The sequence below is a fragment of the Bufo gargarizans genome, chromosome 6 (assembly GCF_014858855.1).
Source record: "Bufo gargarizans isolate SCDJY-AF-19 chromosome 6, ASM1485885v1, whole genome shotgun sequence".
Taxonomy (NCBI): domain Eukaryota; kingdom Metazoa; phylum Chordata; class Amphibia; order Anura; family Bufonidae; genus Bufo; species Bufo gargarizans.
In genome coordinates this window covers 67692862-67703346 of record NC_058085.1, presented here as the reverse complement: position 1 = coordinate 67703346, position 10485 = coordinate 67692862, and the positions used below count along the sequence as shown (strand labels likewise).

Sequence of the window (10485 nt, the reverse complement as noted above, 5' to 3'; positions counted from 1 at the left end):
ATGGTATATGGCACGGATGGCCAACCTGAGGCTCTCCAGCTGTTGCAAAACTACAACTCCCAGCATGACTACAGCAGGGCATGGTGGGAGCTGTAGTTTTACAACAGCTGGTTGACCATGCCTGGTATATGGGAAGGATAATAGCTTTCTAAAGGAGGTGTGTGCCCGCACTGCCAGCATGCCATATCTTTCCTTGCTCCAAGCCCCATTTCAGAAAGTGACATCTCTAGAAAGCTACAATATGTATGGCAGCATTTGGAGGACAGATTCTCTTAAAACAGTCAAATCACTCTGCCACCCATTTAATAAAATAAAAACAAATAAGAAATTAATATACATTGTGAGGTACGTACATTATTGTGTTACTGGCAATCATCTTCTCTTATCCCTGCAGCTTATTAAATGGACAATACAGGGTAAGATTACGGTAATTACTAGCCAAAACAGTCAGCAAGTTCTAGAAAGATCTGACAAATTAATTCAAGAATAAAACCGCCATAAAATATAATAAACGCCTCATTGGTAGAAGACTTTGTTAACTCCAAGCTGGCATCCTGGAAGGAGGGGGAAGAAGGTGTCATCAAGATGTACGCACGCCATAGTGATTTAAGGATGGGGGCGTTCAGCAGAGGGACTGTTAGCACATGAGTAGTCCAAGGGGAAATTTACTGACAATCTGTACTGTTCCATAGACTTGCTCCTCCTAACAATTCTGAGGTAATCAACTAAAAAAATAAAAGAATCGAGCTGGTCCTGCTTCTATTCACCGTAAGGAGATGATCACAGCTTGGACTGAAGAGGTTTCAGATATTTGTGGAAAGATTCATGAACCTTTGAGGGGTTAAAAAAAAAAAAAAAAAAACAACGCATTAGTTCTATTTAAGCATAGGAACCTGTAATGTTGCTAATGTAACAAGCCCCCTGGGGCGGATAAGCAGCTTTACAGCGTTCAACCACTAGGTGGAGCTCCTTTATACAGCTAGTGTTAGAATTTATGCGAATGTGTAGTGAGCTCCCCCTAGTGGTGGCTACACACAACCAAAATGTTATCAGTTTATTCTGTATCTCTGGTATTAAAAGGGGATCCGTCTGCAGACATGTACCTATGAAACTGCCTGGCCTGAAGATGTATGTGCTGTTCCCATGTCCATACGTGCCTGCATTACTGAGCAAAATTATTATTATTATTTATTATTTAAGCGCCATTCATTCCATAGCGCTGTACACATGATAAGCGGTGCACATACATAATACAGACAATTGCACTAATCATAAACAAAATGAGTTACAAACTGGTACAGAAGGAGAGAGGGCCCTGCCCGTGAGGGCTTACAATCTACATGGTATGGGAGAAGGACACAGTAGGTGCGGGTTGAGTTGGTCATGGCGGTATAGAGGCAGCAGGGTCATTGGTTGTAGGCTTGTCTGAAGAGGTGGGTTTTCAGGTTTCTTTTGTAGGATTCCACTGTAGGTGAGAGTCTGATATGTTGGGGTAGCGAGTTCCAGAGTATGGGGGATGCACGGGAGAAATCTTGGAGTCGATTGTGGGAAGAGGCGATAAGAGGAGAGGAGAGAAGGAGGTCTTGTGAGGATCGGAGAGTGCGTGTGGGGATGTATCGGGAAAGTAGCTCAGAGATGTAGGGAGGGGACAGGTTATGGACGGCCTTGTATGTGTTTGTCAGTACTTTGAAGTGGATTCGTTGGGCAATGGGGAGCCAGTGAAGGGATTGGCAGAGGGGAGAGGCAGAGGAGTAATAAGGTGAGAGGTGGATTAGTCGGGCAGCGGAGTTGAGGATAGATTGGAGGGGTGCATGGGTGCTAGATGGAAGGCCACAGAGGAGAATGTTGCAGTAGTCTAGGCGGGAGATAATGAGGGCATGTACGAGCATTTTCGCAGATTCAAAGTTAAGGAAAGCACGGATGCGGGAGATGTTTTTGAGTTGGAGGCGGCAGGTGGTGGAAAGGGCTTGGATGTGCGGTCGGAAGGAAAGGGCAGAATCTAAGGTCACTCCAAGGCAGCGGGCTTTTTTGACTGGGGATAATGTGCAGCCATTGATCGTGATAGATAGGTCTGTTGGGGGGGTTGAACAAGATGGGGGAAAGATTATGAATTCTGTCTTATCCATGTTAAGTTTAAGAAAGCGAGAGGCGAAGAAGGACGATATAGAAGATAGACATTGTGGGATTCTTGATAGTAAGGTGGTGATGTCTGGACCAGAAAGGTAGATTTGTGTGTCATCAGCATAGGAGTGATACTGAAAGCCATGGGACTCTATGAGCTGTCCCAGGCCAAAAGTGTAGATTGAGAAGAGCAGGGGTCCTAGGACAGAGCCTTGCGGGACACCAACAGAGAGGGCATGAGACGAGGAGGTGGTGCGGGAGTGGGAGACGCTAAACGTCCGGTCTGTGAGGTATGATGTGATCCAGGAGAGAGCCAGGTCAGTGATGCCAAGAGATGAGAGAGTTTGCAACAGAAGGGTGTGGTCAACAGTGTCGAAGGCAGAGGACAGGTCAAGGAGAAGGAGGACAGAGTATTGTTTCTTGGTTTTGGCTGTCAGTAGGTGAAGTTTTAATATATGCAAATGAGCCTCTAGGAGCAATGGGGGCGTTGCTGTTACTCCTAGTGGCTCAGCTTTCTATGCACTTTGATTTTAAAAGAAGTCAGAGTGATGATGCCCCATATCAACAATCAAAATGCGGAGGAAGCCGGAAGCTGCAGAGAGCAGAGCCTCTAGGTGTAACGGCAACACCCCCGTTGCTCCTAGAGGCTTATTTGCATATAATAAAACCTCATTTTTGTCAGCAATGCGGGCACATATGAACATGGGACCAACACAGATGTCTTCAGCTGCCAAGTGCACATGTAACAGGTCAGCCAGTGTCATAGGGACAAATCTGCTGACAGATGCCCGTTAAATACTGGCGACTTGTGCTTCAGTCAGCCTAATCCATTTACCATATTTAACACAAAGTCAAGGACCTCATGTAGGCAAGATGTTGATTGCATTTGCATGAATGAAGCTATTGTTTTAACACCTTACCCCAGTTGGTGTAACCTAGCATTGTAAGTGGCAGACAATAGAGGTTGTATCCAGAATTTGGTGACTGAAGCATGAGGCACCAGTATTAAATGCTGGAGATTCCTAATAAAAAAGTCATTTTAAGTGAGAAAGCCAGTCGGATGGCTCTTACAGATATATCACCACCTAGAACAGGAATGCCCGACCTGCGGCCCTCCAGCTGTTGCAAAACTAGAACTCCCAGCATGCCTAGACAGCCCACAGCTATCAGACGGGCATGATGGGAGTTGTAGTTTTGCAACAGCTGGAGGGCCGCAGGTTGAGCATGCCTGACCTAGAAGAATGAGAACCTTCGCTGACGGGCCGCAGGTTGAGCATGCCTGACCTAGAAGAATGAGAACCTTCGCTGACATTTCAGTCTATGGCTGTTTAAAGGGACATACAGTAATTGTAGCTGTTTAAAGGGGTTTTGCAGTTTGTTTAAACTGATGATATATCCTCTGGATAGATCAGCATCTGATCGGTGGTGGTCCGACACATGGGACTCCCGCCGATCAGCCGTTTGATAAGGCAGCGGCGCTCCAGCAGCACCGCGGCCTTCTCACCGTTTACCGCTGGCCCAGTGACGTTACCACTAGTATCAACTGGCCTGGGCGGGGCTTAGCTCCATTCAAGTGAATAGAGTTTAGCCACGCCCAGGCCAGTTTATACTAGTCGTGACGTCACTCGGCCTGGGCTCCTGGAGTGCCGCTGCCTTCTCAAACAGCTGATCGGCGGGGGTCCCTGGTGTCAGACCCCCGCCGATCAGATGCTGATTATCCAGAGGATAGATCATCAGTTTAAACAAACTGCAGAACCCCTTTGCCATCTTCTACTCAATTCTAGACCTCCAAGACATTATCTGCAACTATAACAGCATCACAGTTATTACCCTTATCCCTTTAATTAACCTAGGCTACCTTTACCCTGGAAATGATACACCAGCTTTACAGGTTAGTGGAAAATCTCTTACCTGAGTCTTATTCAGGGGCGATTTCTTTGCCCATTCAAACAAATTTTCATACACGTTGCCATCATATCTCCCGAGTATAGAGCCCAGATGAGTATCTGAATGATCAAATGCATCCACCAGAACTACTGCATTAGGCCTAATTACCCCTAACAAATCCTTAATCCGCTGCTGTATCTGCTCCAACTGGGAAGTTGTCAGGAGGCCAGCCTGCAAGGAGAAAAACTATTAAATCCTCATCCCAGATTTCCCGGGGTCTGTCCACCACCAAGCGCTAATCCCCGCCTCTCCTATAGAAGTGAATGGGAGCACACCGCGCATGTGCGGCTTATGCTCCCATTCATTTCTATGAGGCTGACGGAAATAGCCAAGCTTTTCGGCGGCCCCATAGAAATGAATGGAGGCTGTGCATGCGCCCTCCTTCACTTTCGGGGCTCCGTTCTCGATATAGGTGCAGGTCCCAGTGAAGGGACCCAGACCTATCAGACAATGGGGACATATCCTAGCGATATGCCCCCATTGTCAGAGATTGGAAAACCCCTTAACCTGCCAAGAGCCACAACTGGAGGGGTTAAAGCATACCAGAGCTTATTTTTTTCTGGACAAGCTGGATTTTTTTAGCTGCACCATTTAATTTACCATAGGGTGTATTGTATGGTTTCCTTTAAAGCATTCATCACACAAGAATTTTTTTTAAATATATTTTAGTAGTCTAGACACAGTGATATCCAAAACCATTTTTCTTTGTTTATTTTGATGTGCAAAATTAGGAAACGGGTGATATGAATTTAATATCTTTGTGCTCTTTTTTAGCCCCCCTAAAGGACCTGTACATGCGAACTTCTGATCCCTTGTGACATTGCAATAGTATTCTCTTGCAGTCAGTCTATGGGATTTCTTTTACAGAATGGCTGTCAGGCAGTGCCTCGGGCATTGCTCTGCAGGCAGCTCACACAGATATGGTTCACCTGATTAAAAAACGTTTTTTCTTCTCAGTTCACGAGTTATGGTATGTTTTCTTAATATGCAAATTAGGCTCATGAGGGAATCCTCGTTGCCCCAGACTCCACTCATATCTGTGGCTGCTTTGCCATTCCCTGGCCCTGTGAATCAGAGGGGAGGGAAGGGCTGGCACAGAAAGGAGCAGTGCTTGGGTGCAACAAGAGCAATGGCGACTCCCACATTGTGCCAAAGACCTAATTTGCATATTAAGAAAAAGTATAACTCGAAAACACAGCATCGGAACAAAATAGAAACAGGAGTTCTAAATCAGGTGAACCATAGCCATGTGTCTATGCAAACGGTTCGCTAGGGAGGCTGCTGGTGACAGATTCCCTTTAAATGGACCAGGATCAGCGACATCCCCAATCCTAGTCATTGAGGGATCTGCTATATTTTACAGCCGGCACCTGCCGTGTATATAATGAGCTCAACTCACAAGCCTGCTCCATACATACCCTAATGTAAATGACGTACCTGTATGAGATTGTGCAATAAGGGGTTAAAGGCCATGTACAGTTCTGAAGACTTATTCCAAAACAGATTAAAAAATATATATAATAAAGCAGCTTTTACAGATACCCTCAATTTTGAAATATCCTACAGGATGTGCCATAAAATTCGGAAAGATGTGGATCCCATTTCAATTTCCAGACAGGTCCTGGCATCAGATATTTATGGCATTTCCTATGGATGCCATAAGAGATGAGCGAATTTCATATTTTGAAATTCGTTCGCGCTTAGTTTGGTGGTAAAAGCAGAATTACGTTATGGATTCAGTTACCACAGACCATAACGCGATTCTATAACGGAATGCCTTTAGAGGCATTCAGTTATTCATTCCATCATAATAGAAGTCTATGGCCTGCATAACGGATCCGTCCCGGACTGCCCTGCATAATGGAAACGAGACGGATTTTGCAGCCCATAGACTTCTATTATGACGGAATGCCTCTAAAGGCATTCAGTTATGGTCCATGTTAACGGAATCCATAACGCAATTCTGCTTTTACCACCAAACGAAGCGTGAACGAATTTCAAAATATGAAATTCGCTCATCTCTAGATGCCATGACTGTCTGAAGTGGGAGTACCCCTTTAACCAGACATGTACCAGCTAAGGCTCCATTCAGACGTCCATAGTGCATTGCGGATCCGCAGTACACCCGCCCGGCACCCCCATAGAAATGCCTATAGGACATGTTCTGTTTTTTTTCCCGGAGCCGCGGACCGGAAGATGGGGGGGCGTGCTCAGGAAACGCGGAGAGCACCTAGTGTGCTCTCCGCATCCATTCCGTCCCCATAGAGAATGAATGGGTCCGCACAATTGCGGAACGGATGTGGACCACACTTGCAGACGTTTGAATGGAGTCTAAGCAGAGGGCTGTGTGGCCAGTTCATTTTATCCCAATATTTTAATTTAAAAGGGGTTGTTGGCTTTATTTTTAGGTTCCTCAGACCGAGCATTCAGCTGTCATCTGCAGGGGAACCCGACAGCAAGGGTTCGATTGTTCTGCAGCATTGCCACAGAACGGCATGGAAATCAATGGGCTCTCTGTGCAGAAAGACGCTCTATGTAGACAAACTGTTCTGGATAATAGGAACAAAAGTCCCTCTCAGTACTTCAGTCTAATTAGGGTGTTTGAAATTGGGCTTTAAAAAAAAAAAAAGAAGAAAAACACACAACCCTTTAAAGTGACTAGTGCACACAGACTGCACTGGAGGTTCTCCCAAGCTCAATATAGATCCTTTTCTATATTTACAAGCAGTCTGCAATACTGGGACAATCAAGCAGTCTGCAATACTGGGACAATCATTAAACTTTCTAACTATCTGGATTTCAGTGTGCAGTCATTTTGATATACAGTGAATGGTTTAAAGTAGTATTCTCATGTCAGACAATGGGGGCATATCGCTAGGATATGCCCCCATTGTTTGATAGGTGGCTGTCCAACATCTAGACTGAGAATGGAGCCCTGAAACTGGTGGAGGGCGCACTGCACATACACAGCCACCGAAAATAGCCGAGTACTAGCTTGGCTATTTTCGTCAGGCTTATAGAAGTAAATGGGAGCGGGGGCCGGTCATGAGCAGTGCGCTCCTATTCACTTCTATCGGGAGAGTGCTTGGTGGTGGCCATACTGGAGTCCTCCAGCCACCACTTTGCGGAGCTCCTTCCAGATACAGGGGCGGGTCACACACCTATAAGACAAAGGGGGCATATCCTAGCGATATGCCCCCATTGTCTCAGATGAGAAAACCCCTTCAAAGGGGTTTTCTGGGAGTTTTATACTAATGACCTATCCTCTGGATATCTGATCGCTAGGAGTCTGGCACCTGGGACCCCCGCCAATCAGCTGTTTGAGAAGGCAGTAGCGCCGTGGCCTTCTCTTGGCAAGCCAAGCACAGCACAATCATTGTATAAGACTGTACTTGGTATCGCAGCTCAGCCCCATTCACTTCTATGGGTCTGAGCTGCGCCTAGGCCATGTGACGATAAAGGTGATGTCACCTGGCCTAGGAAAAGCTGGAGAAGGCCACAGTGCTACTGCGAGCCCCACTGCCTTCTCAAACAGCTGATCGGCAGAGGTCCCAAGTGTTGGACCTTCACCAGTCTAAAATTTGGAAAACCCCTTTAAAAAAATAAATAAAGTGTCCTTATGTGTGAGCCCCACATAATCCACATTCCTGCCCACCTCCGCAACCCCACATACCTGCAGAAAGTCTCCAGTATTTTTGCCGATTCCATGCAGAGCATAGAGGAGACAGAGTGAACTCAAGATCCGGTGAGCAGCCAAATCCTGGACCTCAGACAGCTTGTCCACAAAAAGTTTGACTACTACATAATGACAGTGTGCCTGGAAAGACCAAAATTTTTTTTTTAAATATATATAATTTTATAGCAAAACCTCTAAATGCTGGTTTACAAGGTGGAGTACAAAGAGGGTTCTGGTCTTACATCAGAAGCCCGGACCAGATCCACAGAGTTTTTGTTCCATGCATCTTCTTTACGCTTTCCACGTTTTAGATCATTCTGGACATTTCTGGATGCAGCCACAACTAGCCTAGAATAGAGGCAAGGAAAATGACGGATGGTTCATAATCTATAAAACTGCAACAAGAGAAATCAATCCTATAGCAACGATGAAATGTAACCTATAGACCGATTACAGGAACCCCCAGCGAGCGCCTGAAATCTAAAGTGGAATCCATTCTCCGGACACGTGAATAAGTGCACCGACCTTAACCCTTTGCCATCCCCATTTTACTTACCAAGCAGCCCGTTGTTTATAGGCTTCTTCCAGACTTCTGAGGTCATTGATGTCTTTCACCACAGACCGCCCAGCCAGGGGCTGAGCCTGCACACGCTGCAAGGACACATCATTAAGGTAGGAGACCATTCCCTCAAGATGTTCTCCAGACAAAGCTGCAGTGTAGCTTTTGAACAGGAACCTGCATAGGAACAAGGTTGGCTGTAGATCTGGCAGTTTACATAAGAATGACATTTTTTTTAAATTGCATTCTGATCCCCAGTCATCACTGACCTGGCCGTCTGCAGCATCATCACGGTGTTCTCCCCCTCATAGGTACATGCTGGAGAAAAGGTCACATAAATGTCTGGGATGCCACTGCTGCGAGAGTATCCATGCCCTCCACATGCCATCCTGCACTCTTCTATGCCACTTGCTGCAACCCACGTAGTAAAGGCTTTCAAGCCGGCAGCTAGGGCATGAAGCTGGGAAAAATATATAGATTTGACAAGTTAGAAGAGATGGAGGGTCTATATACAGTATATAGTGTTCAGCAGCCATTAGTCACCTCTGGAAGTTCATTCAGGTTCCCCGTCTGGATGTCCCCTGATATTCTGTGGTACATCTCGCCCACGTAAGCGCCTGCAAAGCTGAACGCATAGGATGTGGCTAAAAGGGGGAACAACTTGTATTGCTGGGTCTGGAAGTCCAGGATCTGTGGCTCAGGCTCCCTGCAGAGAACAGAGTACGTTGTATACAAGGTCAGTCATAGGGAAATGTACATCCTAGATGGAGGATACAATGCAACCCTTCAAATAAGGCTGGGCGATTAATCACATTTGATGAATTTGCCCTTTCAGAGCCCAGCGATAAAAAAAAAAAAAAAAAAAAGAAAGTTTTAAATTATTGAACAGAATATTTTTTTCTTCAGAGCGCTGCATCTGCGCAGTCTGTTTATAAAGCGGTTATGGCGGCACGGCGGGTTAGCGAACCACTTCCTGCAGATGTTCAGTGCCTTGTCTCATCTCAGATCTGAGCAGGAGAAGGATTCCACCCCAGAACAGCCATGTGCCAGCAAGCCCCGAAGTCCCTGCCCTTGCCAACAATGGCACTGCTGCGGGTGCTAGAGCTGTAACGCATCGGAGGAAGGTATCCAGAGCGCTACTGACCAGACACACTGCCGAGTGGAGGCACCATTCGGAGCACGGGATCCGAGGTCTGATGAAGGTTATAGGGGGCAACTTGAGACTGGGGTCTGGGAAAGTTAGGTGACCGCTAGTAAAAGCCATGTTGGTGGTCACCCAGCTATCCCAGGTAGAGATTGTTGATCTTGTATTCACAGAGGATTAAAGTCTGATGACATTTTTCTTTTCCCATTTTCCTCCTCTAAAGTCTAGATGCATCTTATAGAGATGCAAAGACGATAGAGGTGAATGACAATATCGGTATAGTAAACAGCCTTGTTATACCTGAGCTATAAACAGTAAAACGTACCCAGGTCTGATCTCAGATTGATGTCGTACAGCACTGTAGCGGATAGCAATAGTACAAGCCTTGGACAGGCTGCGAGCAGAGTCCCCAACGATCACAGAGCGGATAAATACCATGGTACCATAGGTCAGCTTATCACTAAGTGGTTTCACGTATGTGCCATCTGGTTCCACCTAAAGGAGATCAATATGAAGCGATATTTATATTTTTAAAAAAATATATATAAAATATAATTTTTTATTCTGGACAAGCCCTTTAACCCCTTCCTGATACAGCGATTTTCTGTGTTTATTTTTTTTTTTTGCTCCCTGCCTTCCCGGAGTCTTAACTTTTTATTTTTCTGTAGTTTTTTTGCCTTCCCCTGGATCAACTCGCAGGATGACAGGCCGAACTGGATGGACAAAAGGTCTTCTTTCAGTCTTATAAACTATGTTACATAGCTGCACGAGTGCCTGTTTTTTTTTTTGCAAAACAAGTTGGACTTTCTATTGCCATCATTTAATATGGCATTGTTGTGCTTTTTCATAAGTGTAAACATTTATATTTACTTATTTTAGTTATAATGGGTATTTATTGCCTTTAAGAGCAATGTTGATTTATATTCACTGTTTTGTACGAAGTTTCATGTAGGCCAAAGCAAGTCCATGAGAAGATTACGGTGCCGTTCAAAAGCTAGTGTTCTTGTAACAGTATATTATACATTTAGAAAGTTAGAA

The 10485-nt window shown here is 45.4% G+C and overlaps 1 protein-coding gene across 2 annotated transcripts in view; it reads right to left on the bottom strand.

Annotated features, from left to right (window-relative positions):
- Positions 1-286: 286 nt before the first annotated feature.
- The window catches only part of ACOX1 (acyl-CoA oxidase 1), a 29176-nt gene continuing 18977 nt past the window's right edge, over positions 287-10485 (bottom strand). For both annotated transcript variants that reach the window (XM_044296014.1, XM_044296013.1), the window contains exons 7-14: positions 9773-9942; positions 8847-9009; positions 8573-8763; positions 8301-8480; positions 7987-8092; positions 7742-7885; positions 4033-4239; positions 287-831 (exon numbers count right to left, since the gene is read on the bottom strand). In XM_044296014.1, the coding sequence (XP_044151949.1) occupies positions 781-831; positions 4033-4239; positions 7742-7885; positions 7987-8092; positions 8301-8480; positions 8573-8763; positions 8847-9009; positions 9773-9942 (1212 nt within the window). In that variant the 3' untranslated portion in view covers positions 287-780. The remainder of the gene's footprint in view (positions 832-4032; positions 4240-7741; positions 7886-7986; positions 8093-8300; positions 8481-8572; positions 8764-8846; positions 9010-9772; positions 9943-10485) is intronic.